This window comes from Pararge aegeria, chromosome 17, assembly GCF_905163445.1.
Source record: "Pararge aegeria chromosome 17, ilParAegt1.1, whole genome shotgun sequence".
NCBI lineage: Eukaryota > Metazoa > Arthropoda > Insecta > Lepidoptera > Nymphalidae > Pararge > Pararge aegeria.
The window spans coordinates 17,388,977-17,412,347 of record NC_053196.1 but is presented as its reverse complement, the minus strand read 5'-3'; the positions used below and the strand labels follow the sequence as shown (position 1 = coordinate 17,412,347).

The 23,371-nt window shown below is 47.0% G+C and overlaps 2 protein-coding genes across 2 annotated transcripts; both read left to right on the top strand.

The window, feature by feature from the left end:
* Window positions 1-9,132: 9,132 nt before the first annotated feature.
* Window positions 9,133-12,359, top strand: LOC120631287 (membrane-bound alkaline phosphatase-like). Its single transcript, XM_039900770.1, has 5 exons — window positions 9,133-9,477; window positions 9,545-9,737; window positions 10,733-10,905; window positions 11,135-11,786; window positions 12,103-12,359. The coding sequence occupies exons 1-5, from the start codon at window positions 9,133-9,135 to the stop codon at window positions 12,357-12,359; spliced, it is 1,620 nt and encodes a 539-aa protein (XP_039756704.1).
* Window positions 12,360-18,104: 5,745 nt separating this feature from the next.
* On the top strand, window positions 18,105-23,193 carry LOC120631284 (membrane-bound alkaline phosphatase-like). The gene is made up of 7 exons (XM_039900766.1): window positions 18,105-18,293; window positions 19,666-19,687; window positions 20,619-20,911; window positions 21,126-21,318; window positions 21,395-21,567; window positions 21,973-22,624; window positions 22,997-23,193. Exons 1-7 carry the CDS (start codon window positions 18,105-18,107, stop codon window positions 23,191-23,193), a joined length of 1,719 nt encoding a protein of 572 aa, XP_039756700.1.
* The last annotated feature ends 178 nt before the right edge of the window (window positions 23,194-23,371 follow it).

Here is a 23,371-nt window from a genome sequence, read left to right as displayed (position 1 = left end):
TGGCACCAGACCCTCAATGCCCTTAAATTTTACCTCGTTAAAATATTTAAAGTGTACTCATTCCGATTGCGAGACCTCGTAAGAGTCCCGTATCGTTATTTTTCGTCACTACCTACCCGTACCTCCCCCCTGTGTGGGGTACAATATTGATATGATATTAAAATAATACCATTAATAAATAACATAATAAGAGACCACCACTTTTATAGAGACATAACGCCACTGTGTGGCGCCGCCATCAGTCTCCTTAGACTCGGTACTTTGTCGTCGCCGTCGACTTCGCACCTTCGCCCCATATAGTAGTGGCGCGGCGCGACGGGCCTAATGTGTAAGTGAAAAAAAAAAAAAAAAATTAATTTAATTGTTATTTTACAATATCTTCTAATATGAATAAGAGTACTTTGTATTGGTACGTTTTGTTTTTTGTTTTTTTTTTTTTTAACGGAACTGAACCTAAGTGACACCCGTCTTATTCATGTTCTAACCTAACCTAACCTATCCAAACCTTTTAAAACTAGTTTGGATTCCTTTAGACCTCAGCCCACCGGCAACTACGACTAACTAAACACTGATCTAGCTATCTGGCTTTCATCAGTGCATCAACAGCAGCATAACTAGTATTAAAATAGTAATGAGTTTTTATTAATGCATATATTCACATTAAATCTTGAATCTAAAGTCTAAAGGTGTCAAAACTAGATTTAGGTTAGGTTAGGTTAGAACATGAATACGAGGGGTGCCCGGCCACAGGCCGGGCACTTGGGTTCAGTTCAGTCAAAAATTATATATTATTTACTATTATTTATATTTGAATGAGAATGAAAAATAGCAATTATTTTGAATAGTTTTCAGAATGAGACAGACGGGTGTGGTAGGGTAAAATCTCCAATTTAAAGTTCCCTTATTGCGTATATGTTATGTGTGTTTGCATAGTAGTTTACTATAATTGTAAGCGGTTCGTGTAACGATCTTGCGCGTCTATATTTACCCCGTGTCTTCTCTCCACCCACTGCTGAAGCACGGGGCGAATCCCGTCGATAGTCCGCAGACCGGCACTGGGTGACTCGAGCCTCTCTCGCCATTGGCGAAAGAGCTCGGCCTGCGCTAAACGCCGCCACCCAGTGACCCTCTCCGGCGAAGGGTGTTCTCCCCGCATTCGGACCTCCACCCTTCGCTCGTGCACACACGCCAACACCTCCGCATCCAGGTCCCACGGGGGTGTCCCTGCCAACGCGCAGGCCGCCTCGTACGAAATGGTGCGGTACGCTCTGATCACTCTTGCCGCCATGACCCGTTGCGGCCTTCGCAGCAGGGTCCTATTACGGGCGACAAGAGCGTCTGCCCAGATCGGTGCTCCATACAGAGCCATCGACCGCACCACTCCTGTGTACAGGCGGCGGCAGCCAACGCCAGGTCCGCCCAAGTTAGGGAGGAGCCGACTCAGCGCCCCTGCAGCCCCGATGAGTTTGGGGGCCAGGCGCCGAAAGTGCTCCTCGAATTTCCATCGGCTGTCGAGGACGAGTCCCAGGTACTTCATCGTTGACTCGACAGCGATGGAAACTCCTCCCACCACCAGATTCGACCCAGCTGGAGGTGCCATCCGAGGCCCGTGAAAACACAAAGCCTCAGATTTGTTAAGGGCGACCTCCAGCCCCAACCGTCGGATCCGAGCCACAACTTGGGCCACCCCAGCGGTCGCCAACATGCGTGCCTCCCTAAAGGTACTGCCGCGGGCCATAACAAGAGTGTCGTCTGCGTAACAAGTGACGTCGACACCCCGCAGGTTAGAGCCCCGCAGCACCCAATCGTACCCTATGTTCCACAGGAGTGGACCGAGAACCGACCCCTGCGGAACGCCGCACGAGACCTCCCTCCGGACTGACCCGTCGCCAGTCGGATAGCACACGGCTCTACCGGAGAGGTAGGCCGCCACGATTCGCCTCAAATAGACCGGCATCGCGTGGTATCTCAGCGCCGCCTTAATGCAAGCCCAGGGCAGAGTGTTAAAAGCATTGGCGATGTCAAGAGACACCGCAAGACTCACCCCACCCCGGGAAACTGCATCCTCCGCCAGAGCCCTCACCCGTACGACAGCGTCAATTGTGGACCTGCCCCGGCGGAAACCAAACTGAACGTCGCTGAGATCCGGCCCCACCTCCTCCAGGTGCTTGACGAGGCGACCAGCGATTACCCGCTCAAAGAGCTTGCTCACCTCGTCCAACAGCACAATGGGCCGATAAGCCGACGGCGAGTCTGCCGGACGTCCATCCTTCCGGAGCAGGACCAGTTTCCCCGTCTTCCAAGCAGTCGGAAACCGACCCTGATCCAGACAAGCGCTGAAAAGCGCCCTGACGCGTGGCTCTAGCGGACCCAAAGCCACGACCCAGGCCCGGCCGGAAATGCCGTCGGGTCCCGGAGCAGTGTTTTTGGCTCGAAGCCGCAGCAGCGCCGCCCTCAGTTCTCCCTCGGTGACTTCGGGCGCGCCCGTAAAAGACGCGTCCGCAGCACCGATGGGTGGCGCCATACACGGTGGCTCCAAGCCATCCCTCCAGGGGAACAGAGTCCCCACCACTAACTCCAGTTGCTGAGGCTGAAGAGATTCAGTTAGCGGTGGGGCCCTGGGGCGAAGCTTACGCCTAACGATTTTGTATGGCCGGCCCCAGGGATCGGCGTCGAGGCTAGCCAGCATCTCCTCCTCCGCCAGATTCTTGGCTGTTGCCACTGCCACCTTCAAGGTCCCGACGGCTTCCCGGTAATTGCCGTACAGGCGCTGCTCCGCGTCTGCGTTCCGCTGACGCCGTCGTCTGCACCGGGTGTACTGGCGTCTCGCAGCCACGCAAGATTTGCGCAACTGCGCTATTTCGCTGGACCACCAGTACACTGCACCCCTCGGAGGCTGAGGACCGATCCGTGGCATGGCCGCGTCGCAAACTTGCAACATGGCCTGGCCGAGGCACTCAGCTTCCTCCTCCACCGGGTTCTCGAGCGCCGACAACCACGCCTGCACCAGTGCTGCCTCAATTAAGACCTCGCAGTCTAGCCGTTTGACAGCCCATCGAGGGCTGTCCCCGGGCACGGGTCGGCTCACTATTCGGGTAGCCGCCGGGATGGAGGAAACCTCGAACCGAATGTAGCGGTGATCCGAGAGCGTCTCCTCATCCTGCAGAACCTCCCAGCCCGACACACGGCGCGCCAGGATTGAATCTGCGAACGTCACGTCCACAATGGACCCACCCTGTTGCCGCACGCAAGTGTGAACGGACCCCCGGTTCAACACCTCTAAGCCCGTCAAAACCGCCCACTCCTCGAGTGCCTCACCACGAGCATCGGTCGCCGGGGATCCCCACGCAGTAGACTTTGCGTTGAGATCTCCGACGACGAGTACCCGGCAAGGACGACTTCGGCCGATAAGAGCCCCGATCTCGACCAGGAACTGTTCGAACTCGACCAGAGCTCTGTTCGGCGAGAAGTACGCTCCGACCACTAAAACGTCCCTTATAAAGGCCGCAACGAACCCACGGCCCTTGAAGGCCTGTCCGAAGGCCGGGGAACCGACCGCGGAACGGGACACGATGGCAACCAGGCCATCGCGATCCCCCACCCATTCATTGCCCGAGGGGACATAGTATGGCTCAGCCACAACAGCAACGTTGATCAACCTCTCCGCCAAACTCTGGAACAGGAGGTCCTGAGCTCTGGCGCAGTGGTTGATATTCGCCTGTAGAAATCGGAGAGCCATAAAATTACCCCTCAGTCATAGGCACCTCCTTTGCCCCCCCACGAGCTTCAGCGTTCGTGGATGGGCGGGCAGGCTGCGAGGGGGCCCGGGGGCCATCGCTAGTCTTGCCTCCTCCTTTTTTGGTGCGCTTAATGCAGGCGCTGCTGCCTCCTCGGTGATTTGCCACCCTTCCGGCTGCCGCACACACGCTGCAGTGCGGTACGGCAGTGCACCCCCTCGCCTTGTGGCCAGTCTGACTGCAGCGATAGCAAGTGTCGCTGCGGTCGATCTCGGCAGTGCAAAGCGCCCTCATGTGGCCAAATTCCAGGCAGCGGTAGCACCGCAGGGGCCGCTCGTCTAGCACCTTGACTTGGGCTGACACCCAGCCGACGAGCAGCCTGCCACCCTCAAGCACTTTCTTGGCTGCTGCCACTGGACAACGCAGCCACACTGTACCCAGGCCCCCCGCGTCTTGCCTGATTTCTCCCGCCAGCACTTGCTCTGGAGGACAATCGCCAACTTTCGCCACAGCGCCAACGACATCTCCTTTTGAGACCGAGTCATCAAGGCCCGCTATGCGCATATCAGCACATTTAACCGGCCTTGAGACTCGAGCGATCTCCTCGCTGACCACCTCCTTAAGCCTGAGGGCAAGGGCATCCGCCTTTTCGGCGCTGGAGGCGCCAGGCAGCTCGAGAATGCGTCCCCCAGTAGCAGCTTTCCTAAACCGGAGACTGGTTATGCCGAGGTCAGACAGAGCGATTTTTTGTCTGGCTTCAGCCAATACCCCGGCATATGAGGCGCCTCTCCTCTCGGCCTCCGGCTGTAGTGTGAGCACGACAGCCGAGGAACGAGGCGGGCGAAGTTTAGGCCCGGATTTTGCAGTCCCCGGCCCCCCTCCCCGCTGCGTCTTTTGCGGCTGCGACTGCGAGCCACCCTTGTCCTTCTTCTTTGCCCTCTTCAGGCTGACCTTCTGCCATTGCGCCTCCTTGGGTGCAGAAAGATCAGTAGGGCGTCTTGCCGCCGCTGGCTGACTTGCAGGGCGAGCAGGTGGCGTCTCCGTAGCGTGGCGCCCTTCTTCAGCAGGCTGGCTTGGGCCTGGCACGCGTGTGGCGTCCGCATACGATGCGGGCTGCCTTGTCGCCTTCCTCTTGTCAGCCGCCAGTGGTGGCCGGATCCGTTTCTCTGGAAGGAGCCTGTCCTCCAGTGCTGCCAGACGAGCATTCAGCATCGTCCCGACCTGGGTCAACACCGTCCGACAGACCTCTTCCATCACTGAAGGTACCGAATTGGGCACTTTAGTTCTCGCCTTGGATTGAGCGAGCTGCGGGCCAGGGCGCAGCTCCTCTGTCATATCCGGGGGAGAGGACGCGGGACCCTGCTTCCGCGACTTCTCCATGTCACTTCTTAAGGTAGCCCGCTCCTTTCGAAGACTGGCCATTTCAGCTTGCAGGCGGGCATTGTCCGCCTGCAATTGCCGTGTCTCCTCCGATATGGTGCGTGAACTCAAGACCTCTATTGCCTTTTTGATGGAGGATGCCGCGTTCTTGAGTTCGCGCACAAATGTCCCCTTCAAGTTTGTTGACTTGGTGGCGATCGATGTTATCACCGCCACTTCATCCAACGCTCTTTTTTGTATTTGGGCCGCTGGCATATCGTCGGTCATTGGCCCAATCTCACGCTCAATAGACCGCTGCTTTACGCGGCGGAATCTAGACGCTAGTGAGGTCCTCAACAGGTCCTGTTCATCCTGCAAGCGCATTTCTTCTTTCTTAGCCCTGTTGAGGGCCTCCCTGGCCTTAGCTAGGCCTACGTATTTACCCGTAGTGGGTGGTCTGCCTCTCCCTCTAGTGGGTGACGACGCAGCTTTCATTTCCTCATCAGAGGACATAGAAAGTTGTACGTCAAACTCCCCAAGTCGCGGCCTCTTCGGCCCCTTCCACAGACGGCCTGAAGTTGCGCCAGATGCATTGCCTGAAGACTCAGACTCCGATCTGGGTCTGGTCTCTACTGTAATGAGGCTGCAATCCGACATAACCTCGTCTGACAACTCCGTCCTCACGGACAACTCTCTCTCCTTCTCCCCTAACATCTCCAACCTCTCCAAGGCAACCACTGCTACCTTCCCCCCTTGCACATTGCCAACTTCCTCTAAACCCCCCACACTCTCCTCCTCTCCCTTACGACTGGTGGCCCCCCCGTATACATGGGGCCGATGCGCCACTAGTGACGCACCAAGGGATTCCCCCTCGCGGGGACCCTCCCGGGTAGATTTTCTGCCAAGTCGTAGTTCCATTTTTGTTATTGGGCCTAATGGGGACCCTGCCCAGACACCCTAGTGGCTGCACTCCCAGCAACCATGCATCCCATCGGCGGGCATCAAACCTTAGGATTCGGGTAATTTTTATAGAGGTTGTCTTCCTCGCAGCCCCACGCTCAGTGCGCGGGACCCCCGGTTCCGCTCAGTGCGGATTACGGGTTGCCCGACGGTGGCCGAAGCCAGCGCTCACCGGCCATGAAGACCGGAGAGCCCGCCGCGCTGGGCGTTTCCGCCCACACCGGTGATTTTTTACCGAGGTTGTCCTTCCTCGCGGCCTGTAAGGCCCCACCCTCAGTGGCAGCGCACAGAAGCGCCCCACCCTCAGTGGCAGCGCACAGAAGCGCCCCACCCCGCCTCGTGCTAGTTTTGGTTCGCGCCGGGTTTCCCCGGTACCCCCCATATCTGGGAGGCGTTCCCCTATCCACCACCCGGGGACGCGCCCGATGGGGGACTAGCAACCCCACACGGGTTCATGTTCTAACCTAACCTAACCTATCCAAACCTTTTAAAACTAGTTTGGATTCCTTTAGACCTCAGCCCACCGGCAACTTCGACTAACTAAACACTGATCTAGCTATCTGGCTTTCATCAGTGCATTAACAGCAGGATAACTAGTATTAAAATAGTAATGAGTTTTTATTAATGTATATATTCACATTAAATCTTGAATCTAAAGTCTAAAGGTGTCAAAACTAGATTTAGGTTAGGTTAGGTTAGAACATGAATACGAGGGGTGCCCGGCCGCAGGCCGGGCACTTGGGTTCAGTTCAGTCAAAAATTATATATTATTTACTATTATTTATATTTGAATGAGAATGAAAAATAGCAATTATTTTGAATAGTTTTCAGAATGAGACAGACGGGTGTGGTAGGGTAAAATCTCCAATTTAAAGTTCCCTTATTGCGTATATGTTATGTGTGTTTGCATAGTAGTTTACTATAATGGTAAGCGGTTGGTGTAACGATCTTGCGCGTCTATATTTACAAGTGTGTGGGCAGTTCGTGTATTGATTATTCGATGACGAGACCTCGTAAGAGTCCCGTATCGTTATTTTTCGTCACTACCTACCCGTACCTCCCCCCCGTGCAGGGAGTGGGTAATTTGCGCGCCTGCTGCCTTCCTTGGATGTGGTAGCAGTTTCTCAGGCTCCCGCGACAAACAATGGTAGTCGCAGAAACTCATTCCGATTACGAGACCTCGTAAGAGTCCCGTATCGTTATTTTTCGTCACTACCTACCCCCCTACCTCCCCCCGTGCGGGGTACAATATTGATATGATATTAAAAAAATACCATTAATAAATAACATAATAAAAGACCACCACTTTTATAGAGACATAACGCCACATAATTATAAAAAGTATAGTGTGTGGATCTAATCAACCACCACTGGCACCAGACCCTCAATGCCCTTAAATTTTACCTCGTTAAAATATTTAAAGTGTACTCATTCCGATTGCGAGACCTCGTAAGAGTCCCGTATCGTTATTTTTCGTCACTACCTACCCGTACCTCCCCCCTGTGCGAGGTACAATATTGATATGATATTAAAATAATACCATTAATAAATAACATAATAAAAGACCACCACTTTTATAGAGACATAACGCCACTGTGTGGCGCCGCCATCAGTCTCCTTAGACTCGGTACTTTGTCGTCGCCGTCGACTTCGCACCTTCGCCCCATATAGTAGTGGCGCGGCGCGACGGGCCTAATGTGTAAGTGAAAAAAAAAAAAAAAAAAAAATTAATGGTTATTTTACAATATCTTCTAATATGAATAAGAGTACTTTGTATTGGTACGTTTTGTTTTTTGTTTTTTTTTTTTTAAACGGAACTGAACCTAAGTGACCGGCCTGCGGCCGGGCACCCGTCTTATTCATGTTCTAACCTAACCTAACCTATCCAAACCTTTTAAAACTAGTTTGGATTCCTTTAGACCTCAGCCCACCGGCAACTTCGACTAACTAAACACTGATCTAGCTATCTGGCTTTCATCAGTGCATCAACAGCAGCATAACTAGTATTAAAATAGTAATGAGTTTTTATTAATGCATATATTCACATTAAATCTTGAATCTAAAGTCTAAAGGTGTCAAAACTAGATTTAGGTTAGGTTAGGTTAGAACATGAATACGAGGGGTGCCCGGCCGCAGGCCGGGCACTTGGGTTCGGTTCAGTCAAAAATTATATATTATTTGCTATTATTTATATTTGAATGAGAATGAAAAATAGCAATTATTTTGAATAGTTTTCAGAATGAGACAGACGGGTGTGGTAGGGTAAAATCTCCAATTTAAAGTTCCCTTATTGCGTATATGTAATATGTGTTTTCATAGTACTTTACTATAATGCATTTATATAGCTATCGGTTCTTGTTATCGTCTGATAGACATTTATATATTGAAAAATGGTAAGCGGTTCGTGTAGCGATCTTGCGCGTCTATATTTACAAGTGTGTGGGCAATTCGTGTATTATACAATTTTTCGATACTTTTGATATATTTTTAATTCTCAAATTCTATGTCATGATAAATTTATCATCAATAGACTTTTGTATCACATGCGACGCACTAATGCTTCAAGCAATAAGCAATTTGGCTTCAAACAGTAAGCTTTCACCAACGACGCCATCAATCAATCAATATCGTCAAAGAATCAATTTAGGATGTTGTTCTGTTAATCACCGTTGTGACATTGCTTCTTCATCTCATAGCAAAACCTGGTACAAAAGTTTAGGTACAGTGAGTGCCTATAAAATAGTAAGAGATATATAACCTCGGGGAGTGCTAACCCCAGTTTTTAAGACCAAGGTGAATCTCTCATGTGCCTGTTAACCAGGCGTCGGGAAAACAATAACTATTTTATTTTATTTGAACATGAAAGTTAAAGTCGCAGAAAGTTCGTAATCATATATTTCTAGTCGGATAAAACTCCGCTCGAGAGATATTATTAACTGTTAAGCGATAAATAAGTAATAAAGCAAAGGTTTAGCGATACCGCTACGGTCAGCTCTGCAATCAGATAATGCGACCGCCGCCGATATAAGAACACGCGACGGCGTCCGCGGAGTCGCCTGTCCGCATTCGGAGAGCGATGAGGGTATACGTAGTGGTCATCGCTGCCGCGGCTCTGCTGGGCCTCGCGGGCGCGCGCGTGTCCGACCCGCAGCACCCCGAGTTGCCGCCGGGCGGGCGAGCAGCGCCGGCCGCCGAGTTGCTCGCCAGCTACTGGTACGAGGACGCGCGCGCGGCCATCGCGGCGCGGCGGCCGCTGGCGCGCGGCGGCGGCGCGGCGCGCAACGTGGTGCTGTTCCTGGGCGACGGCATGTCCGTGCCCACGCTGGCGGCCGCGCGCGCGCTGCTGGGCCAGCGCGCCGGCCGCCCGGGCGAGGAGGCGCAGCTGGCCTTCGAGGCCTTCCCCAGCGTCGGCCTGGCCAAGGTAGCGCGCTCGCACGGCGCTCGGGCGGGCGGCGGCCGGCGCTGGGCTAACGGCTCGTTTGTCGCAGACGTACTGCGTGAACGCGCAGACGGCGGACTCGGCGTGCTCCGCCACGGCCTACCTGTGCGGCGTGAAGGCCAACGGCGGCACGCTGGGCCTGGCCGCCGCCGTGCCGCGCGGCAACTGCTCGGCGTCGCTGCAGCCCGCCGCGCGCCTGGACTCGGTGGCGGCGTGGGCGCTGCAGGCCGGCCGAGACGCGGGTGAGTGCCGCATCGCCGGGGTTGATTTCCCGAAGCAAATTTACGCAATTTGGTAGTGCGAAACATTACCGTGGAGTTCATACATTACGCTCCTCTGGGTAGAAGAGAGAGTTGTCCAAGTGCTAAACAATATTTCTTGATTAGAACTTTAGGAAAGAATAATATTCACGCGCAAGTTTTTTCATTTCATTGGGGGTAGAAGAAACATAAGCATGATAAGCTGCAGTAGCTGCTTTTCTAAATGTATGTAAAAGTATCCACCTCAGCCTTCCAATTGCCGTAGGAATCAATGGTTACACCTTGAGGAAATTGTATTATCAGTTTATTTTATATCCGTACCTTAAATTTTTATGCTAATCCTCAGCACTTTCGAATGTTCGGTAGTGCATCAATTGAGTTTTATTAAGATTAATATTCCAACTAAGACGTTGAGCAAGTGAGACATCATTATAATCAATCATTTGCTGGTCTTCGTATCTACTACTACGTGGGAGATACTTTCAAATATGCATGCAAATAATCTGTAATCTGTTCAACCACTGCAGGAACACAGGTTAGCCCTTAGATCGAGACTTAGTTAATCTTTGAAACACTGCTTTAGTTACACATAGATATTCTACTCCACCAGTATAACCTAAAATAGCGCCAAGCGGTAGTAGTATAAGTTTCCAGACCGTACACAATGCCCTTACTTCATTGACCTCATTTTATTACGGAATTTCAACGAGATTTGAAAAAGATTCGGGTAACACCAAAAAGAAAATCAAGCTATGAACTTCAGAAATAATAATTAAATGTAGTTAGCATGTCTGTTTAGGTTTTCGACGTAAAAGTTCTTTAACTTCGATGGATAGTTATTTAACCAAACTTTAAAACACATAATATTCTCAGATTCACTTTGACGACATCAGTTATTAGCAGCGGAGTTACAACACCCTCATCTCGTAGTATAATGGGGTTTCGTTTTACCCGAAATTTACCCGCCGCCTCTGCAGGCATCGTGACCACCACGCGCGTGACGCATGCATCGCCGGCCGGCGCCTACGCGCGCGCCGCCGACCGCAACTGGGAGAACGACGCGGCCGTGCGCGCCGCCGGCCTCGACCCCGCCTCGTGCCCCGACATCGCGCAGCAGCTGGTGCACGCGGCGCCCGGGAACCAGTTCAAGGTCAGTAGCCGCGTGCGACTGCGATAGTAACGGTGGGTAACAGACAGTATCACTCTATTAGCGCTACAATTTGTCATAAAATGATATTTAAAACAATCATCAGCCTTACAGAACTCATAATACGGGAGCGGGAGGGCTACGGTTATACTACGCTGCTCATAGTCGATGCGGATGTAACTGAGGGACACATATATTATTATAATAGTATTGTATATAGTATTATTTTCAGGTAATTTTGGGAGGAGGCCGACGGGAGTTCTTGCCCGAGACCAGCGTAGACGAGGAGGGCACACGCGGCCTGCGTACTGACGGCAGGAACCTGATCGACGAGTGGCAGCGCGACAAGGCGGCCCGCAACGCGAGCCACCAGTACGTGTGGCACCGTGACCAGCTGCTGGCCGCCAATGCCACGCCGCCCGACTTCCTGCTGGGCCTGTTCGAGGGCAACCACCTGCGCTACAACATGCTCACCGACCCCGCCACCGAGCCCTCGCTGGCCGAACTCACCGAGGTGGCCATCCGCATGCTGCGCCGCAACGACAAAGGCTTCTTCCTGTTCGTGGAGGGCGGCCGCATCGACCACGCGCACCACGACAACCAGCCGGCGCTGGCGCTGGACGAGACCATCGAGCTGAGCGCGGCCGTGGCGCGCGCCGCCGCGCTGCTGGACGAGGCCGACTCGCTGCTGGTGGTGACGGCCGACCACGCGCACGTCATGGCCTTCAACGGCTACAGCGCACGCGGCGCCGATGTGCTGGGTGCGTCGCGCAGCCGCGACGCCGACGGCGTGCCTTACATGACGCTGTCCTACACCAACGGGCCGGGGCGGCGGCGCGACGTGGGCGAGCGGCGCGCCGACGTCACGCAGGAGCCCGACTTCCGTACGTGCTCCGAGCGCCCGAGTGCCCCGAGAATTGATCTCTGACTCTGGGTTCTAAATGTTAATATGAAATGCTTTTGTTTTCAGCATTATACATAAAATAATGATAGTTTAATTTGCAGTTATTTCAAGAGCAATGAGGTTTCATTTTTGATCATGTCATTGTTTCTTTGAAAGTTTTAAATGGACTTTGCGGACTTCACAAAGGCTTCAATTAGATGTTTGTTAATATACGTCGAATATGATTCTTATGAACGGAGAAATCGACTCTTCTAAATATTTTGAAAAAGTAGAATCGCCATGTTCGCCACCCGCAGGGACGCCGCGCTGGGCCGCGCACGTGGACGTGCCGCTTGCGTCGGAGACGCACGGCTCGGACGACGTGGCGGTGTTCGCGTGGGGCCGCCACAACGAGATGTTCTCGGGCCTGTACGAGCAGAGCCACGTGGCACACCGCCTGGCCTACGCGGGTTGCTTCGGGCGCGGCGAGCAGGCGTGCGGCGCGGCGCGCACCCTGCGGCCCGGCCTGGCCGCGCTGGTGCCGCTGCTGGCGCTGCTGCGGCTGCGCGGCTGAGCGGCGCGGCTGAGCGGCGCGGCTGAGCGGCGCGGCTGAGCGGCCGTGCGCACGGGGACTGCAGCGGTGGTTACGAGAGTGATTGAAAATAATTTCACTGAAATTTACATAATATTACTTTACTATTTTCCTTCACCTTAAATACAACCTGTTCGTTAGTTTTAACTTTGTTGCACACAAATATCTGTAGTGTATGCTGTCAGACCTACTTTTCTAAATGCTCTCCGCGGGAAAACTGCTTCACAGCTGCCAATAGTTTACAGATGTGTGTTAAATGAAATGAGCAACACTGTTTTTTAACATTTTCATTTATATTATTGTAGTTCATTTTTTGGTAATGAATTTATGAACTAGTACCGTTACTTACACCTAAACATTATTAAAACATTAAAGTATTTCCAATTTCAGGAATATTTATGATTAAGGGGGAGGCGACTCGTCTGCATTGCTTCAGGGGAAGTGAAATCTCACACACTATTGTATACAATTTACTATGACGATTAAATCAAGTGTTACAAATTCTGTTGTTTCTTTTTTATAAAATGGTATTGTGATTTTTTTTTTAAAAATGAGATTTATCTAGTTCGTTAATTAACCACAATGTGCTGTCTCGCTGAGTCCATTAATTAGTGCACTTAGGTAGCTCCTCCGGATATGTGAGAACTATTCAGCGGCTCATGGACTCGTATATAATTTAAAACGAGTGAGTTTTTAGTCTATTCCATAGTGCCGTAACTTCATTTTTAAGATGTTATGATCCGCTACGTCAAATGCTTTTGAGAGGTCGCAGAAGAGGACTGCAACCTCGTTCTTCCTCTCTCGAGCTTCACCTTACTGCCAACAACCAAGCGAAAGCTTCTTAAGATGTTGGTCGATGTTTCGAGGATAACAGGATATCTAGGACTCCAGGTAAATTAATGAACTATGTATTAACGGTATTGGTATTATTTTTCTTATATTGTACATAATTTTCCAAAGTAAATAATTATATCGTTGGTTCTGACTATTCGTCGGTTTTCTGCGGAAAACTATAAATCAATTTATAATATTTGCTACCTGATAAAAAATACAATATTTTGTTGAGTTTATGTTATATTTAATAATTTCATGTAACTATACTACATTTTTCTATGGGCGTGATAGTGACGCGTCTAACTGCCCCAGCTGTTGATAGCGAGGGACATACACCTATGCCATCACCAGCAAAAACCCATTGTGAAGTATGTAACGGTATTTTTTTTCCACTCATGATTGTGTAGACTATAGCGACTGTCCATTACAGCTGTGACTGTGACTGGCATGAAGACACAGATGTGTGATCAACACAGCATGTCTTCATGCCAGTCGTCTGCAGCGCCTTTTATTCGATGTACAGGTAAAAAACGTGTCCGAAATTATGATTATTGGAAAGAAGTTAAGAGAAAGCGTTTAACTAATGCAGAAAAAGAAAATTCCTCTAAAAAAAGCGTTGTTGTTCCAGCAAAAGCTATAGGTAGGCCTTGCATGTGTAGACATAAATGTTACACTATGTTGACTTTCGAAGAAAGATAGGATGCGTTGAAAATATTTGGAAATTAGGTGATCGTGAGAAACAATAGTTGCTTGTTGCGAATTATACTACAAAACAGAAGAAAAAAAGGGGTCTTCAATGAGATTTAAAGCTTAACCGTCAATTCACTTACAAAAATTTTTTGCCAAAGGGCTCATCAAAAATAGAGGTTTGTAAAATCATGTTTTTAAGTACATATTCGATTAGTGATAGGATAGTTCGGACAGCTTGGGATAAATATGACGGAAGCAAGATTTCATAAAGAAGTTCGCTTCGAAGGATGTAAAAGAGTTTCGATTCTGGACAGACAATTGCGCTGGCCAGAATCGAAATCGCATAGTATTTAATATGAATACTCATGTAGCTAAAGAACATGATATAAAAATAACACATAGATTCCTTGAAAAAGGACACAACCAAAAAAGGATTTTATTCACAGTGTAATAGAAAGAGCTGCTGATCATAAAATTCACCAGACGAATGGAAGTTACTTGTACGTTGGGCTAAGGTGATTCTTATGTAAATCAGTCGTTAGTGTTTAATTTTAAAGATCAGCTAAAAAAAAGAGAACTGGGTTAAAAGTACTGCTAGTAAAAAAGTTATTTGGACAGGCATAAAAGAAGTTTGGACTCAGAACAATACAATCCGGTACAAATATTTTTTATTTATTTATTAGCTTTTCAAGGGAAACAAACAGTATAATTATACATAAAAGTAATGCCGTATTTTTGTATCACATTGACCAATGAAGTTTCCACAACTTGGTTATACATATAACACGATAACATTAACCACAATTGCTTAGGAGTAAGTACCTAGCAAGCAATTATTATACAAAAAAAAAAAGAAAAAATAATAATAAAGTAAGTAAAACAAAAATGAAAAACAAAAACTTTAAAACTATAGTACTTATTTTGTCAAAATAAATTTTCTAAACGTGCCAATTTTGACATGAAAAATGTCCGTCGCACAATATTTGTTGTTAAAAGCATTGCACGCACGAGATAAAAAGTTATTTGCCGAATACCTTGTCTTCCATCTAGCCCACGCAAAGGGAGGTTTACGCCTTGCATTTAACCTACGACATGCAAAATCGATATTACTTAGAAGAAGAGGGGAGTCAACTAAATTATGTATTATTTTATATAACAACATTTGATCTCTTAAATCGCTTAATGAAATATGCTTCATTTGATGATTATACGACACGAGTACTTCGAAAGGAGACTAGAAATTACAATACTCCAACCTTACGCAAAGCCTTTATGCGTCCAATTCCAATCAGTAATGAAAAATATAAGGATCTTATTAGTCTTTGTGATTCCTCAATAATACCTACCAAATATCACAATTTTTTGAGAAATTTAACTCATGGACGTAATGTTTGTGATAATAAAAAGGATACGGACTAGATAATAATTGTGCAATAGATTATTGTTACCATTTGATTACTAATTCTATTAATATAAAATAATACATTGTTTGCTTAAATGTTACTATTTTATCTCAGAAGATTATTTTTCTAGGATATTTTCAGTACAAGTTTCAGTAAATGCCGTCACTTATTTTTATAGTAAGAGAATGATGTTTTTTGATAAGGATTTTTTTTTATTATACCGATTACAAAAAAAGTACAGCCAAAATTGTATGCTTTATTTAAGATACTCTACCTACCCCAACCTGTTATTAAATAGGTAAGTTGATATCGTATCAACTTACCTATTTAATAACAGTCCTCCTGGTCAAAATAGAATATGGCAGATAACATCCGCCAAAATATTACTCAGTAAGTTGATAGAACATTATCGGAAAGTAACATCCATCATTCTTTGAACAGTAACTTTACGAAGAACGATATAGGATAATACTATGTGACTTTGTTGAGTCCATAGTAAAATGAATGGAAAACGGTCTAATGGATCTGTTATGAAAATAGGTGTCCCACAGGGGTCTATATTAGGACCATTTCTGTTCCTTATTTACATTAATGACCTTCCTTACCTTGCCAAGGACAAACACGGGATAGTTCTGTTTGCCGATGATACATCACTGACTTTTAAAATAAATCGACGTGAACTAGCTTTTGACGACGTAAACAACTCTCTCGCTAAAGTGGTACAGTGGTTTGAAGCTAATAATTTGGTTCTTAACGGAAAAAAAACCAAGTGTATAAAATTCACTTTACCTAATGTTAAACACGTGAAAACCACTGTACTACTTAATAATGAGGAACTGAAACTGGAGGATACGACAGTTTTTCTAGGAATAACGTTAGATTCTAAACTTCAATGGGGCCCTCATAAATAATTTATCGAACAGGCTTAGTTCTGCTGCCTATGCGGTAAAGAAGATACGCCATATGACCGACGTAGAAACTGCGAGACTGGTATATTTTAGTTACTTTCACAGCATTATGTCATATGGAATTTTACTTTGGGGTAATGCTGCTGATATTAGCACTATTTTCGTGCTGCAGAAGAGGGCTGTTCGTTCTATCTATAAAATGGGTCCGAGAGAGTCATTGAGAGATAAATTTAAAGATTTTAAAATAATGACAGTGTATAGTCAGTACATATTTGAAAATTTAATGTACGTTCATAAAAACATTTCTAAATTTAAGAAAAAATGTGACTGCAATAATTTAAACATTAGAAGTAAGAATAAACTTACAGTGCAATATACTAGGTTACATAAAATTCATAATTCGTTTAAAGGAAATTGCATACAATTCTACAATAAACTACCAATTGTCATCTTGGAGATGTCTCTTAAAAAGTTCAAAGTTTGTATTAAACGTAAGCTTATAGAAAAGTCCTATTATAGTATAAAGGACTACGTAAACGATAAAAAAGCTTGGGTGTAAATTATTGCTCTAACCAGGTTGCTCTTCTAATAATTTAAAATGACATTGTGAGATGGTGATAACAAAAAAAAAAAAAAAACACCCGGCTAAGTTTGTTGTGGGCTTCTTCTTAGACCAGGACGCGTTTGGAACCCTCGTAGCTTTAGTTTTAAGTTTACGAATGTGGTTATCGCCATCATCTCACTACCGTGTGGTTCTTATGTACGCATCAAAAGTGCCACCTGTGGGCCTACTTGAATAAAGATATTTTTGACTTGACTTAATGAAGCATGTGATTTTTCTGGAAAACTAAATAATTATAAGTTTTTTATTTTTATTCTATTCTAAAACAATTCCTATTTTTGTCTTGTATTCCAATTTTCATTATTACAGATTTAGAATCAAAAAAGTTATGTCAAAAAGCTAACAAAAACTAACTTTAAATGGCTGCCCTGTAAAGTTTGACATATATCAGATCCGTCACTATTCTACGACTATGACGAAACGTGCCCTGGAGATGAACTGTAAATAATAAATATACTTGGGTCAAGCATTGTCGTATCCTAGTGCGTCGTGATGATACTAGCCCTATTCATTTCTTACCTGCTCAACATTTAAACAATATAAAATATAATATAATGTTTTTTGATTGGGCTTATTATTATTTTTATTATGGGTATGAGGCATTTGTTACAATGCACCCTGTACTGAGATTTGTCATGTCTTATCTTGTTCATGTTTTTTAAGTAGTCTTAATTTTATTATTTTTTGCTAGTTGTTTTTTCATTTGAAAGTCTATGTGTAATTTGTGGTATTTGAATGTTTATTCTTACTCAGTTTATTACACAATATTTTTCAAGGAAGTAAAAAATGTTTGTTAATGATCTGGACAAAATTAGTTACTCCAAGCCCATTTACCTACATGTGGTGGATTTAAGCTCCAGAATGCTCTGCTAAGAGAGATCATGTCTGTGCCGGGCAGTGGCTAGGTGTTATGCTGGGGTTGCTGTTGAAGTTCATAAGATGCATTTTTTGTTATTACTTGTCACATTTATCATTCTTTTATATGTTATCTAGGGGTTTAAGAGATTTTTTGATACTCAGATATTATCATAGTTTCTAGTTTTATTATCTTAGGTCACAGGTTAATCTTTGTTATACTATATGTAATTTGTTATAAAAAATTGTTTCAAAGAATACTAATGGAATGTGCAAATTACTGCAACTAAATCGGGTTAAACTAAGGACAGTTGTAGATATGATAACAGGGCACTGCCCATCAAAAGAACACCTTTCCATTTTAGGTATAACTGACAGTTCTTTGTGCAGAGCATGCATGGAGACAAATGAAGCAATGATACACGTAATGCTCCAATGCAATGGAGTAGCAAAACAACGCGCAACACACCTTGGCTCCTCACCAACAATCCATAAAGCAATCGGCGTCCTGGGCGTCCTGCTAAGCCTCTGGAGTGAGTTCGGCTGGCTGGAGCGATCCAGCGCACTGCGGCCACACGAACAACGGATGGTTCTGGCCAACCAAGTAAGGAGACGGCCCAGGAACAGAAGGAAAAGAAAAGTAGGAAGGAGAAATAAAAAAGCGGTGAAACTTCGGCTTCCCTTTCTGGGGTACCGATCCCCGCCATGAAACTTTTCGGAGTTGTATGAATTTCAAGCGATATTACATCACTTGTTTAAGCGAAAAACATGGATTGTGAGTAATAAATGATGAGAAATTTCCATCCACGGTCGGCCAGCGTGGTAGACTGCTGCTTTACAAATTTCTTATTTTGAGACCCGTGGGCTTGAAATGGGTTGACGATGACGGTGATAAAAGTGGAATACTACATATAAATGCGGCTTCGATGTGTGACGATAAATAAGTCGCAGAGTAAATGGTATCACCTCCTTGATATCATGCCATCTCCGTTATCAATGTTAATATATTCGAGATTATATTGACAGATGATATTTATGCACTGAGAGAAGATCAGTGCCTGCTGATACTTTTCAAAGTGTAAACGTGAATAAAAAGCATCTAATTTATGTGTCGGAGAGTGCGAAAATAATATGGTGAAACTAAAAGTCTGCATGCTGACCTTGATCTTCCTTCTGCTCGTCGTCCAACAGTCGCTTGGTAAGAAATAGAGGAAAACTGGAGCAATATTATTGTTATTTAATTTAATAATAATTGAATGAATATTTCAAGTTTAAGAAGAAGGCAGAAGCGCTAGACGCGGTAACAACCGGAATGATAGTCGTCGAGAAAGTTAGCATGTTCGGCTACGGATCGCCATATTTTTTTATTGTCACGAATAACAAAATACTGGCTCGAAATTAGGTATTACAGACAGAAATTAGGTATTTGTCGCTCTATGATTTATTTTTTTAACACCTTTACTTTCAACCATTCCCCACGGGCGAGCGTCTTAGTAGCTTGGAGTTAAGTCATCAACCTCTCAGTGATGGAGCAGGTTGCGTTTTAGGTACTCGTACCTATAAACACAAGTTGCAAGTTTAAAATTTGGTGCACTCTAAATTTTGCTCTACCTTTTTCTTAAAAACATATTATGGTATCTTTACTTTTTTATTTTTACAATTGTTATGGCCGCGATGGTAATTATAAAGAGATTTTTTTTGGGACTTTAATGGTCCTACTTACCTCTGCAACTAAAGAAGCTGTTCAAGCTCAAAAAAACACTACTTTTTCTTACCAAAACTTCACACTGTAACTGTTTGAAAATGTGTAGCAAATATAAGATTATAACATTTTTACATTATTAATAATGCAATAATGTAAAAATGACAGAAAAACAGATAAAATAGAAATTTCAAAATATTTTTTGTACTATTGCTTTTCCAGTTTTTGCTAAATAGTGCGGTTTTCTAAAATCAAGTTTGCCTTTCTTTCTTAGAACGTGAACAACGTGAGCAAATGTGAACGGAAATAAAAATGTTTTATTTGGATTTGAAAACATACGAGCAAATTATGAAACTTTAAAATTTCTTAAATTTTTTTTTTTTTTAAATTTATTTATTAGGTTCACCAACAGATTATACACTGAAACAAGCTTAGGAACTACAAAATTGAGAAACATAAAGTTGTAGTGTAAACCCATGTGTAGTAAAAAAAAAAAAAAATATGGAAAAAAGGTTAAAGATCTGGAACTTTAAATTTAATCCAGTAAAAACCGAAAGAATCGGAGCGATGCTTAGGATAGCTCTAAGGCATTTTTTTGACTAATAATACCATGTTAACGTTGGTTCTATTTTGTCACACTATAAAACCATAACGTAGCATGGATGAGACAATTCCATGGTATACTGTAGAAGCAGTATGAGTGCCAGACCTTCAGCCTACTGCATGCCTCATCAACGTGCCATATTCTAGAGCAGTATTTTAATTGTAAAAGATTATCACGGAACTGTTCGTTTTCTCGAAATAAAAAGCCTCAGTTTTTTCAGTCTGTGCCAAATGTCAAGTTTAGTTGTTGCTTAGCTAGGGCGTTACGGAGGGAACAAAAACACTTTCGCATTTATAATATTAGAAAGAGTAACGTGCTGTTTTATTTATATAAATGTGTAAATTATTATTTTCAAGGGATTCAATTATTAATGTTATAGTGAAATTAATGTCAAATTCAAATGTATTAGTTTTATTATTATTGCACGTCACAATAATTGAAATATCATCAGCGAATAGAACTAAACATATTATGATCGGTAATGTCAGGTAAATCGTTAATATAAAAAAGAAACAGGGTAAACGGTAAACTAACATGCATTATTCCATTATTGTCTGAATACCGACAGACTATACGACAAATTTAAACGACAGTTGTTAAACTGTCGTTTAAATTTGTCGTAGGGCACGATGAATACCACAGGAGTCCTCGCAATCTGCTGCGCCATTGGGCTCCGGTGAATCCGCAGGAGGCCACCGCCGACTTCTGGGCGGGCGAGGCGCGCGCGGCCATCGCGGCGCGGCGGCCGCTGGCGCGCGGCGGCGGCGCGGCGCGCAACGTGGTGCTGTTCCTGGGCGACGGCATGTCCGTGCCCACGCTGGCGGCCGCGCGCGCGCTGCTGGGCCAGCGCGCCGGCCGCCCGGGCGAGGAGGCGCAGCTGGCCTTCGAGGCCTTCCCCAGCGTCGGCCTGGCCAAGGTGCGCGCTCTGAACGCTGACCGCACTCTGTGCATCGAAGTAGACTTTCCTCCTTCCTTTAGGATTATATTTGCACTTGAAGAAGCTGAACCGAACCAGCTGTCGAAATGGATACGTTAACGACTACACGCGACTTACAAGCGTATTATAAATATACTGTTAACTAAGCATACTTACTATTAATATAAAAAAGAAACCATAACGTTTGGTGCAGACATACTGCGTGGACTCTCAAATCCCGGACTCGGCGTGCACGGCTACGGCCTACCTGTGCGGCGTCAAGACCAACCTGGGCACCATCGGCGTCACGGCTGCCGTGCCGCGCCGCGACTGCGCCGCGTCCGCCGAGCGCGCCGCGCACGTGCAGTCCATCGCGGCCTGGGCGCTGCAGGACGGGCGCGACGCCGGTCAGTGCCGTGAGCTCGTGCTCCGCCGCGACACGCCCGCGACACTTGCCTCCTGCTAACCGGCCCGTGTCCGCAGGCATCGTGACGACGACGCGCGTCACGCACGCGTCGCCCAGCGGCGCCTACGCACACGTCGCTGACCGCGACTGGGAGAGCGACGCGGACGTCCGGGCCGACGGCCACGACCCGGAGCAGTGTCCCGACATCGCTTACCAACTCGTGCACTCCTACCCTGGGAATCAGTTTAAGGTATACATAAATGAGGTCTATTCAAATCACCTTTCATCGTCGTCAGCCAATATACATCAACTGCTGGACATCCTCTTTCAGGCCTCTTTTAAGCAGTGCCAACTCTTTATACTCCCAGTCTTCTGTATCTAAAGGGTACCTGCCAGCCTACTGCAACTTCAGCGTGCTAGCCCTAAGAGCTACGTCGGTTACTTTGGTTGCGGCGAAATAATCAAATAATTATCTGAATATCAATTAGTACTGTCTCGAGATCCGGCCCGGTTTGTGTACAAACTGTTAAAGAGGCCAGCTCTCGCAATAAATCTTTGCGATAGGCTGTTTAACAATATACAACGACATTATTATATAGACAGATAGTATGACACATGATGAAAACACCATCCAGTCTAATCTTTGTCATCACAGGTTATTCTAGGCGGAGGACGACGCGAGTTCCTGCCGGAAGACACCGTAGACGAGGAGGGCACGCGTGGCCGGCGGCGAGACGGGCGCCGGCTCATCGACGAGTGGCGGGCGGACAAGGTCGCGCGCAACGCGAGCCACCAGTATGTGTGGCACCGCGACCAGCTGCTGGCCGCCAGCGCCTCGCCGCCGGAGTACCTGCTGGGCCTGTTCGAGGGCAGCCACCTGCAGTATCACCTGGAGGCCGATGCGCAGTCGGAGCCGACGCTGGCGGAGCTGACGGAGGCCGCGATCCGCGCGCTCGGCCGCAACGAGAAGGGCTTCTTCCTGTTCGTGGAGGGCGGCCGCATCGACCACGCGCACCACGACAACCAGCCGGCGCTGGCGCTGGACGAGACCATCGAGCTGAGCGCGGCCGTGGCGCGCGCCGCCGCGCTGCTGGACGAGGCCGACTCGCTGCTGGTGGTGACGGCCGACCACGCGCACGTCATGGCCTTCAATGGCTACACGCACCGCGGCGGCGACATCCTCGGCCCCTCGGACGACGTCGGCGACGACGGCGCGCCCTACATGACGCTGTCTTACACCAACGGGCCCGGCCATCGCGTACACGCGGGAGATCGACGACCGGACGTCACGCAGGACGCAGACTATCGTAAGCGGTTATAACTATCCATGTGGAGACGGACCTTATACTCGTAGCATAATTGATCCCAATATCTTTTCTCACGATGTTGTTTTCTACAGAAAGAACTGTAAATATCTATTAGAGCAAATATATATAGGGAAAAAATTGGCGTACGACTTCATCTTTAATTCCATGGTACTCGTACGCCTTGCGGAAATCGTACCTCCCGTTTTGACTGAATTGGCCACGGTCACCCCCGTCAGTGCTCAGATTGGATTGGATATATATTTATCTGCCGGTTGGATTGCTACCAATGAATATGTTCGTAAGTTGTGGGAAGGTGGCTTCGAGTTCCACCGACTTCGCAATGAATACCAAAAGACAAGGCGTCCGGTGCAGGGTCGGCGCGGTGGCGCAGTCACGCCGACGTGCCGCTGGCGTCCGAGACGCACGGCGGCGAGGACGTGGGCGTGTTCGCGCGCGGGCCGCAGGCGAGCATGTTCACGGGCGTGTTCGAGCAGAGCCAGCTGCCGCACCTAATGGCGTACGCCGCGTGCCTGGGCCCCGGCCCGCGCGCGTGCGAGTCTGCCGCCTGACGGGCTTACTTATGCAAATAAATAATATACCATATTGCCATATATTTTATTTGAGATGCCTCGATTCATTCTTATCTTCTTATGTGCAGCATAAGAAGGGAAACATGTTGTTCTTTACCTCGCCATTATATCTCGTAGATACACTACGAGTATAAAATAATATAATACGGAGCCACGT

Coding starts and splice junctions, on each gene's coding strand:
- LOC120631284 (XM_039900766.1), top strand. CDS start 18,105: ATGATACACGTAATGCTCCAATGCAATGGAGTAGCAAAACAACGCGCA. Junction 20,912..21,125: donor CCAGCGTCGGCCTGGCCAAG/GTGCGCGCTCTG, acceptor CGTTTGGTGCAG/ACATACTGCGTGGACTCTCA. Junction 21,319..21,394: donor GCAGGACGGGCGCGACGCCG/GTCAGTGCCGTG, acceptor CCGTGTCCGCAG/GCATCGTGACGACGACGCGC.
- LOC120631287 (XM_039900770.1), top strand. CDS start 9,133: ATGAGGGTATACGTAGTGGTCATCGCTGCCGCGGCTCTGCTGGGCCTC. Junction 9,478..9,544: donor CCAGCGTCGGCCTGGCCAAG/GTAGCGCGCTCG, acceptor CGTTTGTCGCAG/ACGTACTGCGTGAACGCGCA. Junction 11,787..12,102: donor CACGCAGGAGCCCGACTTCC/GTACGTGCTCCG, acceptor CGCCACCCGCAG/GGACGCCGCGCTGGGCCGCG.